At 42.5% G+C, this 27,755-nt stretch overlaps 2 protein-coding genes across 6 annotated transcripts in view; both read left to right on the forward strand.

Moving 5' to 3' along the window:
* The window catches only part of ppp1r9a (protein phosphatase 1, regulatory subunit 9A), a 47,139-nt gene extending 25,205 nt beyond the window's left edge, over positions 1-21,934 (forward strand). For 2 of the 5 annotated variants that reach the window (XM_056415638.1, XM_056415637.1), the window contains exons 6-19: positions 1,614-1,749; positions 6,149-6,307; positions 8,285-8,338; positions 8,633-8,862; positions 11,045-11,141; positions 11,881-12,025; positions 13,357-13,445; positions 14,211-14,358; positions 14,493-14,562; positions 15,236-15,284; positions 16,915-17,034; positions 17,599-17,622; positions 17,938-18,120; positions 19,222-21,934. In XM_056415638.1, the coding sequence (XP_056271613.1) occupies positions 1,614-1,749; positions 6,149-6,307; positions 8,285-8,338; positions 8,633-8,862; positions 11,045-11,141; positions 11,881-12,025; positions 13,357-13,445; positions 14,211-14,358; positions 14,493-14,562; positions 15,236-15,284; positions 16,915-17,034; positions 17,599-17,622; positions 17,938-18,120; positions 19,222-19,404 (1,687 nt within the window). In that variant the 3' untranslated portion in view covers positions 19,405-21,934. Of the gene's footprint in view, positions 1-1,613; positions 1,750-6,148; positions 6,308-8,284; positions 8,339-8,632; positions 8,863-11,044; positions 11,142-11,880; positions 12,026-13,356; positions 13,446-14,210; positions 14,359-14,492; positions 14,563-14,833; positions 15,075-15,235; positions 15,285-16,914; positions 17,035-17,598; positions 17,726-17,937; positions 18,121-19,221 lie in introns of those variants that run through there. The other 3 variants (XM_056415639.1, XM_056415645.1, XM_056415653.1) reach the window with 3 other exon arrangements.
* Positions 21,935-22,233: 299 nt separating this feature from the next.
* Positions 22,234-26,570, forward strand: asb4 (ankyrin repeat and SOCS box containing 4). Its single transcript, XM_056415678.1, has 6 exons — positions 22,234-22,664; positions 24,112-24,411; positions 24,499-24,741; positions 24,824-25,071; positions 25,169-25,282; positions 25,465-26,570. Exons 1-6 carry the CDS (start codon positions 22,352-22,354, stop codon positions 25,651-25,653), a joined length of 1,407 nt encoding a protein of 468 aa, XP_056271653.1. The 5' UTR covers positions 22,234-22,351; the 3' UTR covers positions 25,654-26,570.
* The last annotated feature ends 1,185 nt before the right edge of the window (positions 26,571-27,755 follow it).

Raw genomic sequence — 27,755 nt, forward strand, 5'->3', positions numbered from 1 at the left:
TCTGCTGCTGCCATAAACATGTTCAGGAAGTATCAGTCATTTCCTGTTGTTCCTTCTGGCAGATCATCCAAAGAAAGTTACACGAATGTCAATGAGATCTGCAGCCCAAAAAACTGCTGCAGGATTTCCAAATATTTTCCCAAAACAGTTTCTCTGGGCAGATCCCAAAAAATGTGTGTGCCGCCCCAGCTGGGTTGGAGCTTTTCCTGGAAATGTTGCTTGGTATAGTCAAAGTTCAGAGAAAAATACACTAGATGTTATTATGAATGTTCTTTTGAGAACCTCGATATGCAGTGAAATTACTAGATTTACAATCATGTAGCCTATGTGCTCTTGAATCTAAGATGACTATATCCTGCTTTGTCCCTGCCATACGACAAACACAGGAAGGCCGTTCACATTGGTGACAAACCGAAACTTCATTCATTTCTGCTCGTTCTCCTTTTCTTTCTCACTCCATCTCCATGGTAATGTGATACAGTGTGTGTTGTCGGTCGGTCCCATGTATAGTCAGTAGCTCAGAGGCAGAGACTGTGGCTTTCTCCATTTAGTTATTTTTCAGGCTAATAACGGGCTTCCTGGATGAGCTGACCGTCTTCTCGTATTATTATGCGTGTCCCGTGTCCCGTCTCCCAGCCCTGCCCTGATACGTCAGCAGATATGACGGCCATTGCCATGTGGCTGTGGGCTTCTGCTGATCTCACACACAGTGCCTGCTGCGGACATTTCCCTACACACCACCACAACAAATATATGCAATAGATTGGAACAGATGTATAGTAAATATGTTTATATATGCTTTAAAAAATGACAAAACTATCAGGTGTGAGGTGCAATAAACCAGTTTGTGTCAATTTAATATCTATAAAAAGAGGGAAAACACTGATAAGCATTTTCTTCCTCTATGTAAAGATGTTTTCTGTTGAAATCTTTTACTTCTGTATGACATTGTAAAATGAATTGTTACCATTAATAAGGCTGAGACAAACTGGGAACACCAAAGAATCTATGAGTTTTTCATATAGCATTTATAGGAGGCTAATTTTCCAGAGAGGTCTTTCACAACTCATTTGAACCAGGCGGCAACCTCAGAGAAACTTGCAATCTCTCGAATGGCCAGCAGGCGGCGACTCCTCTGGTTGCCAAAAGAAGTCTGATTGTATAGAAGTCAATCAGTGTGTTTTTCTGTTTATCAAAGTTAACTGAAACAATTTGGTTGCATACACATGTCTTATTCAGTATTAGCTCCACCCTTTATTTTCACATCTGGTTGCAAAAATAAAAGTTGCTGATGGTCGAAGTGACTAACTCAAAGCTTCAGAAACAGTAGTCCTCAAACCAATGAGTGACATCACGCTGACTCCGTCCATGTCGTACATACAGTCTGTGATTCTAACCTTTTAACCTTCTGCTATTGAAGCAGAGACAGAGGCTGATGCCACACAGTAGAACTCATGATTTAATGATGATTTAAAAAACTTTACTGGCAAATGTTTATTCATGAAATCCTCATTTTCCAAATGTACAGTAACAGTTATGTAATCGCATTCTGGTCGACTCTGTTTGTGTGTGTGTGTTGCCAGGGCTGTCTCTAACTGTGCGTGTTGATGCAGGTTTGTGATTGGACGGGAGCGTCCGGGCCAGCAGAGTGAGGTGGCCACGCTCATCCAGCAGACCCTGGAGCAAGAGAGGAGGCAGAGAGAGCTGCTGGAGCAGCAGTATGCCCAGTACGATGCCGATGATGACGAGGTAACGACCACACGCAACCCTGGCAACAGCAGCGTGTGCACATGATATGACATTATGTTGTAGTGTGGATCTCCAAATAGTGTGCAAACAGGACAAGATGATCATATATTAATAAAGTGTTCAGTAAACTCACTTCTTACACACTGACACTGCGGCTTCCAGTTGTCACTGAATGTGAATCATCTTCTTTCTCATGACAGATGACTGGAAGATTTAGCACAAAACTGACTGACAGTGGGCTTTGAAGCTGACACACAAAACTCACTCTCTCACAGACACACACATAGTAAGAGAATGCCAGGTGGGTTTTGGTCCTAGAAAGCATCACTCAGCGTGTCTCCTCACATTTAATCCACCAGACACTGAGCTCAAGGCCCTGCAACTCATGCTATTTGTGTGTATGGAGGCACGCTCTCACTGGACATACGCATGTTATCACACTGAAGTTACAGAAATCCATGCATACTGCACCCTCAATAACACACAGGAACAGCTGCAGCCATGTGTAGATTTAAATGCATTTCTTTCCTCCTCTCTTGCTGTTTTTTTGAGTGTTGTTTGAGCTCTCTCTTTTCCTGGTGGATGGAGAGCCTTCATGCATAAGGAACTCTATGCCAGGACCCTGGAACCTGATCCCAGTGGTCCCATAATCAAAGCAACATCCACATTTAATGCTTCCAGCTCTTAATAAATCTCCGATAGAGTTGAGAATTCAGCCACTAGTCTAATTTAGACCCGCAATAAACATTTGTCCTTCTGCCTGTCATCATTTCACTTCTTGGTTATGTGATGAGTCAAACAAAACTCAGGAGAGCAACTGGAGTTTCTCTTTTTTTATGTGCCACATATCCCAGAAGGAACACATAAACATAAGGATGGTGATTGTATTAAAATTGTAAATCCATACATAGATTAGTAACGTCTGTAAAACACTCGGTTGAGCACCACGACATCCATAACTCCCTCCAAAACTGCCAAGAGGGTAAACAGTTACAAAACCATTACAGAGATCTATGGGGCAATACAAGAAACTCATCAATATTAATCTCTTTATAAATGATACAATGAGTTCTCACCAGGTGGGGAGGGGGGAGCTTATTTCTTCCCGTGAGAGCTGTCTGGGTTGATCTGATAGACAGCTCTGTATTGGTGCAGGGGCTTCCCGTCCCAAGAGGAAGAGATTCTCCTTCAGTTAGTAATAGACATCACACACACACACACACACACACACTTGCCATTTGAGGCTTTGATTGTATGGAATCTAACAGACATGAATGCCCATCTGTCAGCTCTTAAATGTGAAAAAAGCACACACACTTCCCATATTCACTTGAATTGCTACTTTAATTGCTATGATTGTACATTTAATTAATTGGGGTTTACGTATTGTTCTCTTACAAATTGTGGTCATCAGTTTTCTGTGTTTTATTATGTTTGATAAAAAGATAATTCAAGATAGTCTCCACAACAATAGCTCATTATGCCCTTGACGAATATGCAGTTTATTTACACAAACACATGTATAGATGCGGAATAAAAGGCTCATTGTTCCACTAAAGTCAACAACAAGTAACACATCAATCTAGAATGAATAGAACTCGCTGATTCGCATCACCATGCTGACAGATCAATTCATGCCAGTAGCAACACGGAGACATGTGAACACACACACACACACACACATTCACACCACGTTTACATATGAGGATGGATGGTTGAGTGATTGAATCACTGGTGTTGTGAGGAAATATAGCTTTTCTTATTATTAGTCGGACTTTTTGAACACTACATCCATCAAATGTGGGTTTCATTATCTTGAACCACGGATGTTGGCGGGTGTAAGGCATCCATGTAATTTGCTTATTCAAGCTCTTCCATATTATTTAGATCCTGGTGAGTTATATCAGAGCTTAGCTATCCGATCGTCATGAGGACTGGTATATTGGTGTGAGCGGTATCTAATTACTTAACTTAATGGTAACTTGCACAACATGAACATTAAAATAGTTTTTGGTTTATTGACTTTGAATTAAAAAGAAAAAAATATGACATACAACAAGTCATCAAATTGGAACATTATTTCCAGTGAAACAATAGTGCACACACACACACACACACACACACACACAGTCAAGGCTGTTCCCAGCAGCTCACATGCACTCCTCCTCCTCTCAAAGGAGCTCTTGGCCCATTCTCCTCCACCATTATGGGAGCTCTTGGCCCATTCTTCTCCACCATTATGCCAACATGCTCCTCATAATAGAAATTCATGGTGCAGCTCATCCCACGCGGAGCAACATTTCTCCTGAAATGGTCTCTTCCGCTGCTGATTCTCCATGCATGTGGTGGGAGGTGATACATTTATCATATGCAAATTGGTGTTTGGCTGACCCGCCATGTGTTCACTGGTTAACTCCTCCTTCAATGAATAGGGCGTTAATGCAGGATGCTGGTACCATGGCAACAGGCAAGCCTATTATGGAAATAGAACTCTTATGTCGGTCGTGCATGGAAACCAATCAGAACTGAGCTCCGTTATCTGGGAGGGGAGATGGATAGAGGGAACAAGATGAGGAGAAGATATAGGCCAAGATGATGAGAGGAGATGAGACCGCACGCGCATGCGTGTGTGTGTGTGTGTGTGTGTGTGTGTGTGTGTGTGTGTGTGTGCGTGTGTGTGGGGTAGATGAATGTGAAAGATCAAGACGGAAGACAAGTAACGAGGGAAAGATAGATAGACTAGACAAGACGGAGAGACAGAGCGAGTAGTGAAATAAATATTTATATGTAGATTAAAAAAATGTAAACTCGAAAGATCTGTCGTCAGCCCAATAGTGAATCAACTGATCCAATAGCCAATGCCAACATTCATGATAGGCTATTTGCAGAATTGGAGAAAAGGAAAACTGCCTAGAATACATGCAGCACAATGGCCGACATCAATGTCCGATACACAATACGTTGATACATGGTGGTTTGATTAGTATGATTTTTTATAAATTCAAGAGATTGCTAACATCTAGAATTAGAGACATTGACACACGTCAGTCGAGATGGTGACCAATATTTGACGATGATAAAAAGAGACATTGAAATGTGTCTCTACAGCTTATCTTTATAGAAATGCCTGACCAGGCTGTCAAACCAATTTATTCTTGACAAAGTTGTGGCCAACCTGCCGTGGTACCTCATTCTTATATAACTGCGAGCATTAAAATAGCAGTACGTAATATAAAAAGGAACGTGGGGGAAAAAAAGGGCAGGCATGAGGAAAATGAGTTGGAGTTTCTGGAAGTGCTTGACAGGAAATTGGAGGCACTGTGACTGGTGCAGCTCTGAGGAGAGATGGCAGATGCACAGATGTAAGAAGACAGAGAGAGTAAGAGAGCTGACAAATGGATGCTGCAGCTGGACAGCTGGACGGCTGGACACCTGACTTTTTGATTCATTTCCCGGCTGAAATGACAACTGTCACTTGCAGATTGTATCAGCTGGATTCATGTAGCTAGCTAGCAAGCGGTTCATTAAATAAACGTATGCCAACTTTATGAGTTCCATAGCTTTTTTATGTTTTCAGCTGATTAACTTTTAAACATACATCTTGTAAAACGGGTCTTTAATGCATTTGATGGCTCCATGCATGACATTGTGCTCAGAGACTAAAGCTAGTTCCAGTCTGTGCCTTTTTTATGTATTACTATTACACAAGGTTACAGGTATAACCACCAGATATCACCTCACTATTAAATACGGTTTGCCTTTATAACCATCTAGATGAATACATTTGATCTCTCCTCCACCATAAATAAACCATTTTTTTCCAATATTAAGCTCCCGTTTCCTGATTCAAACAAAGATAGTAGCCAGAAATGACATACCACCTTAATAAATCACTTGTTTTTGTTAGTATTGTTTTTTTCCCCAATATGTAATATTTCCAAACGTTATTATTTTTTAAGTATTTGTGGTTGCACGTACTGTACTTTCAATCCAGCATTTTCAGATGGACCCACTACACAGTCAAATATATGAGCTGAAAGGATAAGAAAATGGGATCCGAGAGGGGCTGAGTCTGAATCTTCAAAACATGACGGCTTCCCTTGTCCTGCCCCTAAACATTGTGGGAGGCACTAACAGCTCGTATTTGCAGAGACATAAAAGAGTAGTAAAACGTATGGTCTCTTCTCATTTTGTGCTTGGTCACTGTGATAAAAGATATATAAGTATATGGGTTCAAGACAAGTACATGGTCCGCATGGGCCTGTGGTGTGTTGTATAAATGTGTTTCCAGAGACCTGGATGAGGGCACGGACGTCATCACGTCTGTACACAGTTGTATGAGGAGTCCCTGAAGAAAAGGGGACCACGTGAATGACTGACTTTGCGTTTCCTCTTGCAGCAGACAGGAGAGTATGCCACAGATGAGGAAGAGGAGGAGGAGGGGACAACAGTCGCAGGCCAGGACAAAAACATTGAGGTGTTTGATCTGCCAGAGTCGGAGGAAATCTTGTCTCCCTCCGAGTTAGACGGCAACAAACTCTTCCAGAAGTTCAGAGAGGTAAACATCCGCGACTTAAGGCCCACTCTTCAATTGATGGGAGCCCTCCACATGGTCTCTGTCAGTGCTTTAAGGAATACATTTAAAAAATCAATACACACCCACACACCCACTAGGGAAACTTGGCCACAGACAAAGAAGAACATGCGATTCATAACAACAACAAAAGATGCCCACACAATGGAGCTTAGCACTCTTCTTTTACTTGGCAGAGTTTTGTCAAAATCTTAGATCCGCTTACTCTTCCTAATTCTTAATCTGGATGATTAGAAGCGTGAATATAAAAGCGATGAAAGACCAATGATCATTACATCTCTAAATACCCATGTTTGGTTAAAACACAGACGAGAGAGAGAGCTAACACTTTAAACCTGTATTTTACATAATTTGTATCTTGATCTTGGCCACTCTTCACACGGCCGTCCTCTGGGGAAAGAAACATATTTGGTTAGATTTTTGCTGTCAATGAACTTCCACAACTATAAAATTAATATTGAATTTAATGGTAGTTTACTTGATTGGCTCCGCTGCTGCTTTGGCACTAAAACACTTGATGCCTCTTTGTAGTCTGACACAATAGCTGGATGACATATTTGATAAATGGCTTCAGCCGGGGATATCGAGTAAAACCATAATGCGAGCCCTGCTCACAGGATGTCCTTCTGTTCCATTTTCTCTTCATCTTGACCTCTATCTGTCTCCCAGAATGCAGCTTGTACCTTTTTCATTCAAAGGGCTTTCCCCCACTTCTCCCCTTTTCTTTCTTTGCTGCGTTTTACACACTCAAGGAAAAAAATTAGCCAAGCAGCGGAGAAGCAAGTCTTTAAAAAACACAAAGAAGATGTGATCGTAAAAATGTGTTCTTTTAGTTCGCAAAGTTCAACAGGGAATACATCTTTATTCTTTCTTCAACTTTTGTATCTTCTTCATATCCTTTTTAAGATAAACTTGTATTTGTATTTCTCCACAGAATGACTTGATCTTGTCCTCTCTCACATTGGGAGGCGTATTAGGAGGAAATGTATTAACAGCCAGTAAAGAACAACAACCAACAACTGTAGTGCATAATGCACTTATATGGGTGAATGTTGGGGGACTGACATTGAGGGAAACTATCCTTTAAAGTGAAATAAAACTCAGACTTCATTGTTAGTAATGTAACACTTTCTCTATTTATGCCTCATGTACCAGCTCTCATGTGTTCCTAATTCCACATCTCTTCCTCTTCATCTCTTCTTCTCTTATTATCTCTCTCTGTCTGCCTGTAAATAACTGCTCATCTCAACTCCCATGCATAACTCCTGTACCGCTCTCTCCATTTGCAACACCATCATCTAACATTTCAGAAAGAAATTGCATTGTGAAAAAGGCAATTTAGATGTAATCTTATGTTTAATGACTTTTTAACCCTTGTGTTGCCTTCGGGTCAATTTGACCCGATTCAATGTTTCACCCTCCTGTCGCCTTCGGGTCAATATGACCCGATTCAATGTTTAACCCTCCTGTTACCTTTATATTTACTAACATATTTTACCCTTGAGGTCAATATGACCCCAGCTATTAAAATCTCCAGAAAATTATTAGAATTAATATTGTTTTCCAAGTTTAAGTGTGAGGTACTTTATGTTTGTTTGTTGACTCCCGACATTAAACATTGAATCGGGTCAAATTGACCCGAAGGCGACAGGAGGGTTAAATATTGAATCGGGTCAAAATGACCCGAAGGCAACACAAGGGTTAAACAGTCTAGCCTTGCATCTCTATCTCTCTCCATCTATCTCTGTGTTCCCTCTGTTCTGAGAGTGTGTGTCAGTGCTGGAGCTGCGATGCTGTCAGGGGAGGACGGAGTCGGCTGCCTCTGTCCGTCGCGCTCTATCGACAGCAGAGAGCCTGCGCAGCCATGCATTTGATTATCTGACCGCCGTCTCTTCTCTTTGCTTTCCTATCTTCTCTTGTCTCCGGCGCCTCTCTCAACAGCTCCAGATCAAGCACACAGTGACCGAGGCCGAGATCCAGAAGCTCAAAAACAAGGTATGAGATTTAAACTTTCAGTGTGCGGGCTGTCGTGGGTGAGAAGTTTGTCTGAGTTCAAACAATTTGTAAATGGATGTGGGACTCGTGTCAGGACAACAGAGGGGCCGGGGTTCAGGTTTCATAGGAAAGCTATCGGAATAGATGTTATTCTTTTGGAATAAGAATATATATTCCTAGCTTTCATTTCATACCACATGTTTAGTCGAGGATTCCGTACTCGGTATCAGTAATATGTACTTTTCTGTGAAAGGCTCCCGTGTTGTAACGAAAGTTGTTTCGGTCCCTGTCTAGCTGGCGTCAGTGGAGAGGGATAAGCAGCGCTGGGAGAAGGAGAAGAACCAGCTGAAGGCCAGCATCGAGGACAACAAGGAGAGGATGCTGAAGCTGGAAAGCTACTGGATCGAAGCGCAGACTCTCTGCCACACGGTCAACGAACACCTGAAGGAGGCCCAGGCCCAGTACCAAACTCTAGAGAAGAAGTACAACAAGGCCAAGAAACTCATCAAAGACTTCCAACTGAAGTGAGTAAACCGGGATTAAGCTGGTCATCACGACGGTGATGAAGGGCATGAGAGAGCAATATATTCTGAATGTGGAAGATTCAAGCAAAAAAGTCAAGAAATCACTATTAGATAAAGATTTTTTACCAAATTGAGCTAAATTAAGCTGCATTTTTGTTGTTGGTCCTGTTTGAAAATGTATGATTTTTAACAGAACTATGCAACAGAGCCCAGAGTTACGATAATAACTGAGGTTACCGGTACTTGAAATGTCCTAGTTTTGTTGAGAGTACCACAGAAGGTCCCCAGTTGTACTTTAAACACGACTACAGTAAACAATGACAACAGTATAATTCATCATGACGTACTAACAGACACACAGACAAAACCAGATGAAGCCACTTTTTGAAGAATCTGTTAGTGGCACAAATATCGTTTGATCATACAGTAATGCATTTTGAGATTTTTGGCTATTTAGCTTGTCTTCTATCAGAATAGTAGAAAGACAAAATCCAAAATACACATTTAAGTGTAAAATACTCGTCTCTCGTGTCTTTACATTTCTTCAAAAGTTAGTTTTAGATAATTCCTTATTTGCACATTTTCACAATTTCTTCTGACCATATTCACCTGAAGTGAATGTAAAATGTACGGAATTTTTAAAAAACCCATATCTTTTACGGCCTTTTTCTTCCACTGTGAGCCATTAATCTCCTTCAGTAACACTCGCATCCACCAAACTCCCCAATGTCATTCTAATCTGTATTTTGAAGGTTTTCTCAAGGGGTTTGTTTTTCTATCATTCATACCCTCATTTATATAAAATTATATTACTAAAATAGCTCAGTTGTCGTCAAGCGATGCAGGTTTGGTCATGTGACAACATGTGGCCATATATGTAGGCCAGGGGAAGATCATAAAGCCCGGCTGTGCTTGAAGATGGACTTTCTGTTCTGATGTGTTCGGCCTCCTTAGATGTTGATCCCCGGCAGCTATTCCTGAAATGACCGTTGATGAGTCTTAAGTCTTCTTTTATCTTCTGAGTTCAGACCAGACCAGTCTGTTGCTTTGCTCGTCGTAGATTAATACAGATAATACCGTCAGAGACGTCGGCTCCATGACCAGCTCTGTCTCCATAACTCGCTTAAAGAGTCACTTAACAGCTTGAAATGAAACATAACTCCTTCACTTGAACCATCTCTTTAATTAGGTTATGCATCAATCCTTCAAGCATTAGGGCCATTGTAGGTTAAACATATATAAATTATGGAGCCGGGGGAGTGTGGCAATATTCCGAGAAAAAACGTTCTCGAAAAAAAAAAACGTGAGAGAAAAAAACTCGAAGATTGTGAAAACCACGGTGACGCCAGACACTGTCTGAATTACCTTCCTAAAAAGATAAATATACATTTTCGTTTATATTCTTTCTGTGTTCTTTTAACATGAATACATACTAATATAAGTAATGTATTTTGCAGCCTTCTTAGTGTTTGACGGTGGCGTGATGAGGCTGAGCCAGGGGGAAGTGATGGGGTTTCTTATTTTCAAAAAACTCTAGAATTTATCATTCTAATCTCAGACAAGTTTGATCCTTTATATCCAATGGCCCTAATACATTGTTATAATCCTTCCATTACATGTACATTTCAATAACTAATTTGTTATGACTTTTTAGTTTTTACAGCTTCTCTTGTTTCAGTGAACAGAGAAAGAGAATATCTACCGCGCTTCCATCTGTGAGGCAGAGGGTCTCTTTTTATAGCCAAAGTCACTAGTCTGAGCCCAGCACCCATTCTCATGCAGCACAGCTCTCCTGCCTTTCCGTATGTTGACCTCTTTGGTCCGTCCCTTCACAACCTCTCCGGCTCAGCTCCGGTCTGACTGCCTCTAATTGGCCCTGGAGGCCGAATGGAAGTAAACTGATGAAACCAGCGCTCGATGCTGAGGAGAGACAGCGAGCTCACAGACTGAGGACACAGCGGGCATCAGGGAACGGACTAATTATGCATTCTTAGGGATGGAAAAATTGTTTAGTGTGTCGCTTGCAGATATGTGTTGTGTGTCTGTGTGTGTTCACTATGAGTAGTCACACTCATGCGAGAGGCAGGCACTGTCACTCGTGGTGAAACATGCACACGCACATATTTGCATCTTGTCAGCTCACGCCTACTCACCACATCTCACCTCCCTCTCGTCTCTCCAGAGAGGTGGAGTTTGTCCAGAAGGAGGATGCAGAGAGGAGGCGTCTGGAGGAGGCTGAGAAAGCTCACCTGGCTGAGATCCACAGACTGCAAGTCAGGGTAAGTCTGTCTCTCACCTCCATCTTTACCTTTTAGCCCCTCTGTGTTGTAATGGCACACTTCTGCATCTATGCCTCCAAACAACCCTTAAAGGAAAGGAAACTAATAAACACTTCAGTTCCTCTCTGTGCTTGGGGACACATTACATACTGTGTGTTTATGTTGTAAATGTGTAAATCAAAATCTCTGAATCAACGTGATGGAAACGTCACTCCAGCACATACCAGAAGGGTATCTGTGCCACTTCAGCTACTTTATAAAGGTGTTCTCCTCCTGACGCAGTGGCGGCAGATGGACTTGGTGTCCAGAGGCCTGTGATTGGCTCCATTGTCAAACTCTGTTTGGATTTTCTGCCTTTCCTAGTCTTAAAACATGACAGTTGTGTTGTTTTCTGCTCAAGTCTCAGGACATGCCCCACAGTTGAGTGGGCAGTCAACCCAACTGTCCCCTGCTATTATTCTGCACAGTGAGCATTCATTCATTCATTCTCCCACTGCACTGCATTGTAACGGGTGGATGGGGAAGTGTGGCACAAGCGCGATGGAATAACAGCATCATCTGTCATTTAGGACGACAGCAAGACAAGACGGTCACGCTTTAGCGAAACTAACTTTACTCGCGCTTTTCAAAAGATGAATGATGTAGTCGTCATCATGTTGGTCCTTTTATTTCAGTGCTTTAGTTTGATAGCTCGATGCTCGCGGCTGATGAACATCGATCGCTTCCTCTCCCTCTACAGATTGCAACATTAGAGTCCGAGCTGATGCAGCTGATGAAGCAGAACGGCATCCAGGTCAACAACAACAACAACAACAACAGCAACAGTGCCGAGAGGCTCGGCGCTCAGCAGCACAGCCCCAAGAGGGCTGCAGCACAGGCCAGAGGTGTGTTTGTGAGGGGACCCATCTCTTAGCATATGGTTTAGAGGAATGTTCCACGTCTACAAATACAGAATAGAGTTCGGGGAAACGGTCGATACCCCACTTATGCATGATGTCACTGAACAAATGAAACATGTTGTTGGGCTGTAGAGGTGCTGGTGGGTGAGTTTTTTGCGAATGTATCAGTAGAGGGAGGCTAGCTGTTTCCCCCTGGGGGAACAGGGGGAATAGCTAAGCTGTTTCAAGTTTCATATTGAACATGAGAGACGTGTTGATTTAAACATGTTGCACTCAGCAAGAAATCAAAATTCAGCTCGTTTTGCAAAATGTTGACATTTTCTTTTTCATTTTTCATTTAGCTGAAATATGAAAGTATGTGTGAACATAAACATTTATCTCTTCGCATTTATGGTGGATACATGGTCCTGAATAAATCTTGCATTTATTGTTTGAATGCAGAAACAACTAAGCACCTAGTTGGTTTGTTTTGGCCCCCTAGATGACCCATGATGCAGCTCTACAACATTGCCTTTGACTTTTTATTGACTTCTCTTGCCCTGTGAAGGACATTGAAAAGTTGGACTCTCTTGAGGCTGGGACACACACACAAAAAGCAACACACACACACCTGGATCTCTTCCACACACATCCTCCTCCTCTACTCCGACGCTTCAACCTTCACACACACTTTCAACTCTGACTCTAGTTGCACTTTGAAACTCTGCAAAACAAAAAAAAACTGGTAATCCCGTGTAAGGTCATCTGCCTGGTTCTGTTCTCCTCAAGTCTGTTTTAAGCTGCGTTGGCTTTATTTCAGTGGCTGCATCTGTCAGAACGCTGTGTGCACAGATAAGTACAATATACGATACTCTACAGTGCAGACGGGATACCAGAGTGATTGGATCTGCACTGATCCGAGAGACGCAGCCCATTATGCAATATTAAACACGGGGGAGAGGGCTGGATCAGGACATAAAGGAAAGAGAGAGAGAGGGAGGAGCAGACAGAATATGAAATAATCTTTTAAATTGAATTGATTTCAGTCTTTGATTCCTCTGCTCCGACAGCCTCTCCGTAGGCAGTCAGGAAATGAGCAGAAACATTATAATTGCCTGCCTAATTAATGGGGTTACGTTTTGAGGAGGACTCGTTTTTCTTCTTCTTTTAATATTTTAATGGGGGTCTTAAGCCAAATTAAGTTCCCCATAATGAATCTGAAACAAAGAAAACACACCAATAAGGAAACAAATAGATTATATTGCATATATTATACATTGTTTGTACTTAAGCTAAATCCCAGTTGTTTTTGTGCGTGTGTGTGTGTGTGACTCTAGACCTGAGGGAGGCCTCTCGTCATTCACCCAGCAAAAACAAGAGCTACGCTGGAATCAGCCGAGACAGCATCAGCTCTACAGAGGGAGAGGTTTGTAATAAAACACACACCGGCATGTTTTTCCTTTTTTCAGTGATCCACAGATTCCAACAGAACATCTGTTGAAATATCGACCAGATGCACGTTTATTTGACTCTTCTTACAATGAATACATATGTAATCAATGTGTGTGTGTGTGTGTTTGTCAGCCTCTTTGTCTTTAGCCGTAATCCATTCCGCTCTCTTCCTTTAATGAATGAATGGCTACGTGTTGCTCTGCGGCACTAATTGAGGCCGTGGCGCTGTCACAACTTATTGTCTCTCCCTGTGTGATAATTGCAGCCACAGTCTTTTTCTAGAAGGAATGCTCTCGTCTGGGTAACGCTCTCGGCTCGAGCAGGAATGAGTTTAGGTTGGATGAACAACTTCGAGAGCTGGATGAGAATTGGCAGGGACACAGAAACCCGGCAGCGTGAGGCTTCCGGGGGTAAAGAGGGCGAGGAATTAAAATGTTGAAAGTATGTCAAGTGACTTCTTTCAGCTGAGTCTTCAGCATTTGGCTGTTCACATCACTTTTACTTGGAGGGCACTTTATTATTCCTTTTTCTGTGACCATTTCTCAGCCTTTGCTTTCCTCCCTCTGAATCTTTCATTCATATTTTTTTTCCATCACATATTTTCTTCTCTGCACTATTTTCCTCTCATCGTCTGACCTCATCTCACTCCCTTTTATACCCTTCCCCAAATGTCTCTCTCCCCTCTCCTCCATTTTCTTCATTTCTCTTTCCCTTTGTGTCCCTTTGTGTCCGGCTTCAGCTCCCAGAAGGACACGGCAGTCCAGCTCACAGTCGGCCTGGTTCCATTCGTAGCGTGGCCTCTTGTGAAGGAGCCGCTGCGGCCCTGAGGGCGCCCGGCAGCGCAGAGAGCTCCCCCAGACGGACAGCACACCGGCCGTCCACTGCAGGTAAGAAATCCTGCACCCCCACTGCAGCGCATCCCATAATTAAAGCTTGAATGGTCACTTGAATACATCTGTAGCTATATCTACTCGTCACTTGAAGTAGGAGTAATCTCCGCGTGGGCCGTTTGTGACCTCAGGTTCTCGGTCTCCTGCGATGTCGAGCCCCTCTCGCTGTGTGGAGGAACACAGACAAACTCCGGATGCAGGGTAAGAATAAATACTGGAATGCCATGTTGTCGTTTTGAGTTGTAAACCGTCCGACTACGCTATGATTAACTTGTTCTTTTTGGGACTCTAAGGGATTCTTTTCCCCCTATAAAGCGTTTATAAACAACTTATTGTCAAGGATTGTTATGGTCAGAGTGGTACCAGGGATGAAGAAATGTAACTAGAGAAGATGGATGACTTATTTACATTCAATGTACAGAATACACACGCTGCAAGAACAGAGAGACTGAGACGGAGTTTCTTTCCTCAGGCCATCAGGATTGTGAACTCCGACCTCACCAGGACCCCCACATAGACCCACACAACTGCCCCTCTTAGGCACACACACACACACACACACTTACTGTAAATATTGTGTTGTTTTTTATTTGTAAATAGTGTGTACTTGTTGCCCTTGCACATTCCTGCTGAGCATTGCCACTTTCATTTCACTGCACACCCTGTGTGTGTATGTGACAAATAAAACATCTTGAATCTTGAATCTTGAATCTTGAAGTATGTTGTGCAACAATGCTGGACAACTCCTTCTAAATGTTATTACAAAGTCCAGAAACGGTTTATGAATGTGTGGAACAGTAATTGTCACCGCTAACCTCTCTCTCTCTCTCTCTCTCTCTCTCTCTCTCTCTCTCTCTCCCTCTCTCTCTCTCAGCTCCTCAGAGCCGTCAGCAGAGGACGGTCCAGAGAAACTCAAGGTCAAGGTACATGAGGTTTTTACATTGGGCAAATAATGATTAATTGTTCATATACTTTACAGTGAGGACATCAAATGACTCTTTGTGTTAATGTCATTATAAGTTGAGTTAGAACAGCACCAGTATATGTCGACCTCCATACTGTAAGTTTGATGACGAAGATGATGATGACGTCTGCTTGTCATTTAGCTTTGATGTGTTGTGTTATTTCTGTTGAACAGACCTCCCTTACATGGCCGCACTTCTTCTCCTATTCATATTACTTGGTATTGTATTATTTTGTGTTTTGTTCAGTTCTACCTCAATCCACTGAAATGAGTGTATACGTTAAGAGGTAAACATCGTCCATCATAAAGAGAATTAGGGTACTTTAAAAAAAAGCGTAATTGCATTGTTAATTCCAAAAAAATCTGTGTTCTCCTACATTATCTTTAAAAAATAATCATACTTTTCTATGCCTTTAGCTGTAAACAATGTTCATTTTAGCAATCATGTGATTTAAAAAAAAAAGTATTAAATCCCAATCTTTGTTTTACAATGCACCTTGAGTCAATTCGCTGTTGTATTGATACAAAAGGATCAACGTTGTGAACATGGGCATTCGTTGCAGTGTAGGAACTTGCATGGAAACTGTTTCTAATCCTGTGTAATAACAGATGTGGTTACCAAAGGATTAAAAAGGTAATTATTTTTTATCCTGCACCAATCAAATCTTTTTCTCTCTCCAAAGACATGCTCTTCTTAGCTTGAGTGCACATTAGAAGATAAATCAATGAGAATGTATTGATATTAGTCGTAATGAGGAGCTTTTAAGAGAGGATTCAGCCCAAAGAGCGGAAAGTCTAAGATTAGTTGTACTTGTACCCTCAGACAGAAGTCTTTGAACTACACTATAAAGCTAGACTTTATTTAAATTATGATATGACTTAATGTTAGACTTAACACTCAATACATCTGTCTTTTATTCAGAGGACCAATGTAACAAAAACGAGGCCTGTAAGAAAAACTATTGCTCTATATTTTAGTTTGAGTTGTTCTCCTCTTTTTAGTCAGCTTGTCTCTGCATGTTTAAGCACAGATTTTGGATCTCAATATTGTAACTCCATAAATGTCCACACTCTGGCACACTCACAAGGACACAGGGAGAGAGAGAGAGAGAGAGAGAGATTTTTTAATATTGGATAGCATCCAGCTGCATCATTTCCAACCACTAATCACATTCACAGTTTGTGCTATAATGGAACATCTTAAAAATGAGGGATGTGCACGAGCCAGACATCCTGCAGTCCATCAGCCAACTTGAATATATTAGTTGAATGTACTTTTGATTGACCGTCAAATATTCGGATGAAACGCATAGATCATTCTGTTTTAAAAGAAATGGTTTATTTAATAAGGGACAGTGCACATTCATAAAAACATTGCAGTAAATGTGCCAGAGTTAGCCAAGAGGCTATTTTTCATCTGTAGTCCCAATGTTAAGTGCTCTGCGGAACAGTCTTAATCGTTCTGATTGATCCACTCCTCCTCCAGTCCCTCTGTTGAAGAAACAGAAATGGAGAAGCCCTCCATCGAATCAACTAAACTCCAGTTGGCTCTCGCCACCAGTCTGATGAGTGTGCTTTTGATTTCTCAGGGACCGTCTCTGAGCGAGGATCTGAGTGGCAGCAGCAGCAGCTCAGTGGAGATCAGCGGCATGCTGAGTGAAGCAAAGATGTCGGGACGCTCACACACACTGGCGCTCTCCTCCGATGAGGTACGCATAGCAACACAACATCTTGTCTTTTTTAATGGACGTTGGCAGAGGGGATGCCAGATACAAATGAATCATCTAAATAGTGAAACAAATGAAGTACTTGAGATTGATTTCACCAAATCAAAGGAGTACATGTTACAAGATTCACATTTAACTAAAGTATTCCTTTTTTTACTATTACTTGTCAATTCAAATGTGGCCAAAATGCTCTTACCATGACATCCACTTTTTTGACTCATTACTTAAAATAGATGAACTGACAAATCCCAACGTTGTAAAAATAATCTATTTTAAAATAAACATTTAAATGCAAACAACAACTCTTGCATTTGTGTTTGTGCCCCTATTTGTTATCCTAATAACAATAAAAACAGAGAACGCATTATCCCTTAGGGAATAAGCTTCTCTCATATTCATCATGCAAAAAAAGGTTTTTAAAGTCAATTCACCATTTTAGGCTTATTGCATTGAAATGCTGTTCGAGGCTGTTGTCGTGTACGCTATGTTGTTTTCCCTGTTAACAACCCAGTCGTCTTCTGTTTACTTCAATGCTGCCACATTCAGAGTCTGGATATGATAGATGACGAGGTGAGACCTGCACGCACGTCTTCATGTGTCTGTTGTGTAGAAACCATTTGTCTGTGTTTCATTCCCACACGTCATTCATGGCGAAGAAGGATTTCCCCACAAAGTAATATGTATTGCTACAGAATATGTGAAATGTCTTGAATGTGTCGTTGATTTTTATCTGAGCTTATTAAGTGTTCACTAAACATTATCATTCAGCATTCTGTAGGAGATACATTTGTACTACACGGCTAAATGCTGGATGTTCGAGTTGGAAAAGATTTGCATCTCATCTGCTTCTTTTTCTCTGCCCCTCTTCCTGCTGTCTGTGTTCAGATCCTTGACGAGGGACAGCTTCAGAAGCAGCATCACTGGCAGAACCGCAGCATCACCGAGTGGACCTCCCAGCAAGTGGCTCGCTGGTTAATGGCGCTCAACTTAGAACACCACATCCCAGAATTCACTGTCAACAACATAGATGGAGAACAGCTGCTACAGCTGGAGAGCGCTGAGCTCAAGGTGAGTTCAAAGGGATGTATACATGCATCCATTAAAATGTATATCAGAGAAGGCGGATATATCGGTACACATGTCAGACAATGAGATCAATAAATTGCACGACAGCAATGCCAAACATATGTTTGTTTCTGTATGTGTTTTATAATATATACAAAGTATTGATAAAATATCACCAGATATATTGTAAACTGATTTTGTATACCCTCAAGTAGATACATCTGGTTTACCTTATATAAAGATATATATATATATATATATGTGTGTATATATGTATATATATATATATATAGATATGTGTGTATATATGTATATATATATGTATATATAGATATATGTGTGTATATATGTATATATGTTTATGTATGTATATATATGTGTGTGTGTGTATATATATATATATATATATATGTGTGTATATATGTATATATATATATGTGTGTATATATGTATATATGTTTATGTATATATATATATATGTGTGTATATATGTTTATGTATATATATATATATGTGTGTGTGTATATATGTATATATGTATATATATATATATATATATGTGTGTATATATGTATATATATATATACATATATATAATCACTCGAAATCCAGACTGTTTGCTGTCCTGGCTCCTCAGTGGTGGAATGAGCTCCCCACTGACATCAGGACAGCAGAAAGTCTCTACATCTTCCGCCTGAGACTGAAAACACATCTTTTCCGACTATATCTGGATTAAAACACAGATTTGCACTTCAGTGGCACTGGGATGGCACTTATTGTGGTGCTTTTGTGGTTCGACTGAGTTGAGGAAGTGTTGCTTCCTGTGTTCTTGTTGTTCTTGGTTTATACTCTAGGTTGAAATGCACTTATTGGAAGTCGCTTTGGATAAAAGCGTCTGCTAAATGACATGTAATGTAATGTAATGTAATATGTGTGTGTGTATATATGTATATTTATATATATATATATATTTATGTTTATATGTATGTATATGTACAGTATATGTGTTTGTATGTTGATATTACAACTGAATTGGATTAGAGCAAATAATTAATACTCTAGAATAAAGAAGGAAAAATGCTTATTGGGGTTTATTTATTTCAGGCCCTTGGAGTTTCTTCTTCCCAGGACCGTGCCCTCATCAAGAAAAAAATCAAAGACCTTAAAGTTCTGATGGAGAAGGCCAAGAGGAACCGAGAGAAAGTGAAGAAACAACGCGAGAAGCTACAGAAGCGAGAGCTTGAGCAGCAGCAGAAAGAGGCGCGCAGAGAAAGCACGGCAGAGTGAAGTGCATTGTTAGATCTCCGATCTCCGACCCTCCCGCTTTACTGTAGCGCCACACCAAGTAGCGTCTGGAGGAACAGAGCGTCAGTAGGCCCCACATATGAACCCTGAGGGACGCCTGCTCAGTGGTTCGATAGTCCTCAGTGGTGCCGCACACCCAACTGTCGGAGGCTGTTGAGGGACTTTTTCACCAAGCAAAGTAAACCAAAATAAGCCGTTGGATAATAGGATCCTGCCCCGTTCAGTTGCCTCATTTTACACCCACCCTGAGTTTTTTGGCCATTTAACGTGTTACTCCGTTCTATTTATTTAGCTGTTTATTGCTGTACATTAGGTTTATTTATTCATAGCCAGAATAAGTCTGTGAAAAGTTGATCTCATCCTCATACCATATCATCTTCAGAGCCGTCTGCATTACCCGTGAAAGGTCCCGTAGACAATCATGTACATGCACAGCGATGATACAGATTCGTCTGAGGGGCCATTTCAATAAATTAATGTATAACCTGTTCGGATGCATAGATCCGTGAAATTGCTCTACTGCATTGACGGAGCTCATCCAGGTCAGGCCTGTGAGGTGGAATAGTATGAGGCAGTATTCATCTCCCACCACTGGGTGGCCCCATGCTGCTTATTTTCACTACTGAAGGAGTCAACACTGGAACTTCCTGATAGGAACTAAAGCGGAACCAAGTTTAATGGGGAGAAGCAAAACTCTCTCAGTCCTCGCAAGAACACTGGAAGTGCAAACACTGTAAATGTAACCTCTGCTGGCGCGTCCAGTGCTCCACACAGTAAACATGTACCGACTAAAGCAGTTCACAAAGTATGAATGACGACAAGGACATACTGTAACTCATTGGACTGGTTCTGATGGAGACTTCAGGTACATTGTAATTATGACATTTGTAATTATCCAATCGTGTATGACAAAAACAAAAGAGAAAATGTTCAAATTAAACTTCCTGCTTAGATGCTTAATGTGTTTAGCTTGGACACAGCTTGTAACCTGCTTTTGAACCTCTTTTTGTATTTTCTCTTAATGCCCCACCACTGCCTTTTAGAAATTCTAGACTAGATTTTTCTGAACTCTACCCGCTTCAGTTTGAGTGTCCACACAGCGTAGACTAAACAATTGTAATTGTTCATTTCTTTTCGTTCATTACGGGATACAGTTCACCTTTCAGATGACTTTTATTCTGAATAATATTTAGGAATGCTGCCATATAGACAAGTCATCTCTGTGACGGAGGACAGAAAGATGATTACGCTTATAATACTGATATTACACTGGAAATTGTACCTGATAGATGCAATATAGTTTTCATTTTCCTATGAAACTGGTTCAGTAAGTGACATTTTGATTTACTTGTTAGATATAAAAGAAATATATGCCGTTGAAATTGTTTTGACAGATGTACTTTATGCAATCCTTGTTTTGGGATTATGACGCTCACTGAGAGACACGCTCCCTGTGTTCCTTCTTTAGCATTCCCGAGAATCATTCTGTCGATTCACAGTAAATATAGAGACGCCAGTGTCACCGTGATCAAAATAAAGGCAGCTTTGGACATAATTCCCTTTTGTCTGAATGGCCCTGCCCGGTGTCCTGGTAACTGATTAAAGATAGTGGAGGTTACAGAAACCTCCGTGCAATCCCACAGTAATACAGGTATCACTGATCGACTAATGTTATTATTTATTTATTTCTGTATTTAATGAAGCAACTGACTACTGCTTATAACTTATTAAAAAAAAGAGTATTACTAACACCTAACCCATGATTTATCCAGAATTGTATGATTACCTCCTATTGCCAAAACATAAGTAAACATTTTATTAATAGTGATTTAGATTCAAATGTCTTTTTTATCAAATGAAGGATTTCAAGTTTGGAAATACTCCCCCACTTGTGCTTGTGGTTTTCCTCTAATGCTGCTCCAGTGCAACTCCAATAACCTGCTTATGATGTGTTCTTGTGGAATATTTTGTAACACTTGAACCTTTCTGTGAATACCCCCCACCCCCCACCCCACCCCAGCCCCGTCAAGTCGGTCCGCCGACTGCACTCTTTTGACTCTTTTGTATGTATAGTGAAACACTGAGAGCAATATGCTGAAAGAATCCTACAGAAGCCTTGTTTTCTATCGTGACTGTGTGTGTGTGTGTGTGTGTGTGTGTGTGTGTGTGTGTGTGTGTGTGTGTGTGTGTGTGAGAGTGTGTGTGTGTGTGTGTGTTTGCGTGCACAGTTTGTCTGAGGGCTGAGGAGGTTAAAGGTCACGCCTGATGAACCCAACGTATGGATGAGACCCCGGTGCTCGTGGCAGGTGTTTGAGTCGTGCCCAGAAGGGTTTGTCTTCATGTGTGTAGAGAGCAAAACGATAATCGCCACAAACTGCTCGCCATGCTTTCACTCTTTTAAAAAGTCGTGCTGCTTATTCTTCTCCTCCTCCTTTTTTTTGTCATTACCTTGCTCTATTTTTCGCATCCAGAAAAGTTTTAAAGGGTCCCACTGAATAAAATGTGCAAAGTCTGCTTTGGTTTCTTCTTCTTTTCCACCATTTATCTTACTTCCTGTGCACAGGTGTCGTCGTCATTTGCCCGCTAGAGACAGTTATGATTGGTGAGCCTGATAGTTATGTCTAGATATAGTAGAATAAAACATGCTGATTTCTCTGCCATCCCTATGGCCGGCTATTTCCCCCATGTGACCATCCTCTGCCTGATGCGTTCTCTCAATGGACATCTCAGCAGACTCCAGACCAGCCAGTCAGCCTTGGCTCTCCAGTCCCTCCCTCTCTCTTCTCTATTTATACTCTAATTTCACTTCAGGGCTATTTTGACTCTCTGGTGGCTCCTCCCACTTGTTGTCCCTCTTCCCATTTGTCTTTCTTGCTCACACCCCTTACATATCTGATGGCTGGGCTAATGGAGGCCTCCCAGGGTGGGTATGAGTGGCACCTTTATTAATACCATTTGTGAGTTTATTTACAATCTCCTCCATGCTGTGTGGAGAGCGTTGGTGTCAGAGCCGGCTGGTCTGGCGGTGCCACTCGAGGAGCGAGGCCCTTCTTTCACAGAGCCCATGGAGGAGTTGAGCCCCCGACAGCTGGCTGTCAAGCAGCTGAAGCGACAGTTCTTGGAGGCCCTGCAGGCCAACGACGCTCAAGAGGTCATGCAGATTCTGCACACTGGGAAACTAGACATTGACACTGTGCTCGAGGTGGAGGACCCGAGCATGGTGCTGGCCTCATACAAGCAAGGTACGGAGAAAAGAGGATGAGATTAAGCCACATTTCACCAGCAGCAATCAAATCTACGCTGATGCACTGTGTGATTATTAGGGATGGGTATCGTTTGGGTTTTTTCCGATACCGGTGCTAAACCGGTACTTTTAAAACGATACCGGTGCCTAAACGGTGCCTGAACCGATATTTTTTTTTTTTAACGCACAATGAGGACATTAAAAACCTCTTTGGCCATATTCCCTGTAGAAGCCGTTATCATGGAGCACTGACACACAACGGATATCAGACTGTTAACATACACTATATATGTTCTCCATTATATGATGTGATATGTATTGTCATGTGCAGACCTTATAGGGTTAATCCTGTCACTGTTTTGATGGGCAAAGAGAACAACCAATCAGAGGGACTGAATAAGACACGTGACAAATAAAGTTTTGCTTCTGACAGCGAGAGTTACACTGAAACAAAGTGATGCCCCACGGTCTTTATTCCTCCGTCATTATATTCCCGGTAACACCGGGTATACAGCCGGGACCGCTGGACACCAACACATCTGCTAGCAGACTGTCACGCTCGTAGCTCGCGCTAGCGCTAGCTACGAGCTGGCTTGAACATGGTTATAATGGCTAATTTATTATTTCTTGGGCTACTTTTATGAATGCAAGACTTGCAAACAACGTTACGGTACTAATCTGAGTTCAGGCTGCTCGTCATAATCGGTCTCCACGTGTTCAGGGGGACCGGTGACGGTCTCCCCATCGCGTCCAGCCTGACGCTGGTGTGCTCGACACGGGTTCACTAGTCACACACGGCGCAGCCTCCGCTGTCAGAGTTAAATATGAGAGGCTCGTAACCTGCTGACAGGGCGGAGTCACCTGAGAAGTTCACAACAATAGTTTTTTTCATTTTCAATCGGCTCAGGCACCGGAAAGAAGCACCGAAATGTGCGTTGCGTTTCGATCCGGGTAATACCGGTTGTATTGGAACCGGTACCATATTGGCACCGGGTTTCGGTACCCAACCCTAGTGATTATCATACTGTATTTAAGGCCTGAAAGATGATTCATCTATTAAATATCCAGAATGAACAACAAGATTGTGAGACATCATTGTGTAACCAAAGAAAACAAAAAAAGAGAGTAAACATCTCTTGAATTTCACAACATCAAACACTTGTTCTCTGGTTTTTCCAGTAGGTGGTGTTGAATCCCCTCCATCCTAAAACTGAATATGACAAGAAATACCGTCTACCATAGCTGAATTACAATAACATGCTCGGGATACTGGAGATTAACCATGATGCAATAACAAAGCCATTATGAGATGTAAATCTAGTGTGAGTCAGATTACAAGCACCTTTGACCTTTACCTGTAAATCCCTTTTTTAGTATTTCTCTATAACCTTAAAGCACCAGTAGTCACTGGGATCCTGAGTAGTTAGTTGTCTCATTTGCTGCAGGTTACTGGCTCCCAGACTACAAACTGGAGAAGTCCTGGGCGATGGCTATTCATGTTAGCGTGATGCACAATGCTGTGGAAACGGCTCTGGCGCTCCTTCAGGAAGGTGCCGCCCTCAACCGGATGCCCAACGGGAAGACGCCGCTGCATGTGGCCTGCGAGGTCTCCAACGGCGACTGTGTCGCCTTGCTCTTGGCTCACAGGGCAAAGGTCAACAGCCTGTCGCTGAGCGGACACACACCTCTGCACTATTGCATCACCAGGGAGTCTGTGGACTGTGCCAAGCAGCTGATCCTGAAAGGTCAGGAGGGAGGGGTCAGGGTGCATGGATTTGAGTCGATTTATGAAATTGATACAAAGTAATAAGCATTGCTTTCCCCCCATGGAGGTGCAAACGTGGATATGCCCAGCAACAACAACGAGGAGGACACACCTTTACACGCAGCGGCCAGGTTCGGCATCCCAGAGCTGGTGGCGATCTACTTGGCCAACGGAGCGTCTGTGGATGCGGTCAACTCTCTCCAGGAGACGCCCCTGATGTCTGCATGCTTCTGGGCTTTTGACGCTAAAGAGCAAAGCTACAGCCAAGATCACCATCTTGTCTGTCGCCTCTTGCTGGACCACCAGGCTAGTGAGTTTTGGGACTTTAGTACTTATATTGACATGGCGAGGCTTTGGGTTTTGTTTTCTATGACATTTTCCTTCTCCTCAAGATCCCAACCTCAGAGAAGAGGACAATAAAACCGCTCTACACAAGGCAGCCTGGAACTGTGATCACGTCCTGATGCAGATGCTGCTGGAGGCCGGAGCCAACACCAGAGCCATGGACATCAACGGCTGTGCTCCGATCCAGTACGTCCTCAGAGTGACTGGTGTCAGGCCCATGGCCATACCGGAGCTCTGCTATCAGCTGCTGCTCAACCATAACGCACCGCGCATCTACCCACTCCAGTTCCACAAGGTACAGCGATAGAGACGGGCGTTTTGACATTATATTTGACACATTGTGTAGATGCAGGTTATTGCGCTACTGAAATGTTCCTTGTTGCGTCGTGCAGGTGTTGCAGACCTGCTACGACTACCCCGCAGCAGTAGAAATCATGATCAACTCTTATGAACGCATAAAGTCCACAAATAAGTGGAGAGTTGCTCTTCCTGATGACTGCTACAAGGTAGTAGAATGATAAACTGTTCATGAATCGTATGAAGTATGTGTTCAGTGAGTAGACTAACAAGACGATTTTAGTTACAAACAAAACAAATAGGCCAGGCCTAAGAAGATGTGTGAAGAGATGGCTTATTAATGATTTACAATCCGGAGAAGACGTAACCTGTTTTGTTTTTGCTCACTCAGCGACACAAAGACTTCTACGACTCCGTGTTTGCTGTTTGCACCAACGCTCCTCGCAGCCTGCTGCACCTGGCCAGATGTGCCATCCGAGCCGGCCTGGGTGGGTTCTGCCACAGAGGTGTAGCACAGCTGCCTCTGCCATCTCCCATGAAGACATATTTACTCCTGGAACCTGAGGGGATACTGTACTGATGAAGTCACCTGACAGTGTCATAGAAACATGTACTTCCTGTCTGATGACAGTGAAAATGCTGTTAGTTGGAGCTGGTACTAACAGGTGTGTCTTTTATATATTTTTGCTCATCATTCCAAGAGGATTTCGTCAGCAACATACAGAAATGGAGTAGAACTCTGATCACATGACGGACATTAACACTGATAAGGTACTGGTCTTCCTGAAGGTGCCATGAGTGTCAGTAAATACAATCAGTCGTGTCTCTCCATCACCGTGTTGCTACGTACTTCAAAGGCTCCATATCTACCCGGCAACCAGCCTTAATGCTCACCATTAGCCCTTTATTGGCTAAACAAACACTTGACAAAGCCCTCCATAACAAGTGCTGGTTTTTCCAGTGGACTGCACATAAAAGAAGCAGAAAAACTGGTTCACGGGTTTGTTACTTCTAAACTAGATTACTGCAACTCCTTATCATCAGGCTGCTCTGATAAGTCTCTTAGGTCTCTCCAGTTGATCCAGAGTGCTGCAGCTCGTATTCTCACTAAAACCAAGAAAAGAGATCACATCACTCCTGCACTAGCTGCTCTGGACTGGCTCCCTGTAAAATCAAGAATCACATTTAAAATTCTTCTCCTCACCTACAAAGCCTTGATTGGTGATGCTCCATCATATCTTAAGGAGCTTGTCGTACCATATTGCCCCACTGGAGAGCTGCGCTCACTAAATGCGGGGCTACTTTGGGTTGAGGCCTCCTGCCTGGTGGGCCGGCCTCCTGCCATGGCCCTGCTGAGGATTTTTTGGGAGTTTTTCCTGATCCGATGTGAGGTCCTGGGACAGCGATGTCGTATGTGTACAGATTGTAAAGCCCTCTGAGGCAAATTTGTCATTTGTGATATTGGGCTATATGAAATAAACTGAATTGAAGCCAGAAGTAAGATGAATAATTCTTCCTCTAAGCAGAGGCCACTCTGCAAAAACAGTGATGGTAATTTAAAGATGCTGGATTTGATATTCAGTGCATTAGTAAAGCCGCAAACTACTTTTTCCTCCTTCTGTGTGTTGTTATCCGAGCTTCTCTGCTCTCCATGTTGACATAGCAGGGCTGGCTGTGTGGTATTCTGAGCGCATGTCAGTGCATGTGAGCATGCCCCGCTGGGTAGCTCACCGTTGCCACTTGGCACTGCTTTCACGCAGCGGTTCTTCCTGTCCTGTTGCCCCTCCAGGTGAACACGGTTTTGCTGCGTCAGCACTTTGTTGGCGCTGATTGTGTGGTTACCGCTGTCGGCTGCAAGCTGCCGGCTCAGCTCTCGTCAGGTCGAAAGCCGTGTGGAGGCTCGAGATATGCTCTGAATATGGTATCGAGAACCTTTTAATACCAAGTTAATATCACGTTTTTATAATAATTTCCACCTTAACTCAACACCAAATTTCTTTTCTGACTTCTAGATTGTCATCTTCAAGGATTAACCTTAAATTGTGACCCGCGCCACTCAGCCCAGTCACAAAAGCATGCTGTCATGGTGTGAGCGTCTCAGACTATGCACCTCGAGCTAATCACTCGAAATCCAGAGACTTTTTTGCTGTGGCTCCTCAGTGGGGAACGCTCCCCCACCATCATCAGGACAGCAGAAAGTCTCTACTCTCATCTCGTCGGAGAAACAAACCACCTTTTCCGACTATATATGGGGATTAAAACAGATTAGCAGCACACAGTGGCACTTACTTATACTTATTTTATGGCTTTTGTATTTTTGTAGTTATAGGAAATGTTACTTCCTGTATTCTTGTTGTTCTTAGTTTGTACTCTAGGTTGAAATGCACTTATTGTAAGTCGCTTTGGATAAAAGCGTCTGCTAAATGACATGTAATGTAATGTAACTATGTTATCCAGGTGTTAAGTCTAATTGACGTCCTATCAGTGTATCTTCGAAGAAAGCACTGGTGCGACTGAGGCTGCTGCCGCAGAGAGAGAGGCCCTTTGAGCTATATGGTGTCGGCCAATTATGTAAACAGCTGTCGCTGAGCTGCTGGTCGGCATGTGGACAAGACATCCTCGGCGGAGGGAACATTGTGTGGATGCCTGAAGGGTCAGGCCTGGGTCCCTGTACTCTTGAAA

Source organism: Pseudoliparis swirei, chromosome 1 (genome assembly GCF_029220125.1).
Source record: "Pseudoliparis swirei isolate HS2019 ecotype Mariana Trench chromosome 1, NWPU_hadal_v1, whole genome shotgun sequence".
In the NCBI taxonomy this organism is placed as follows: Eukaryota; Metazoa; Chordata; class Actinopteri; order Perciformes; family Liparidae; genus Pseudoliparis; species Pseudoliparis swirei.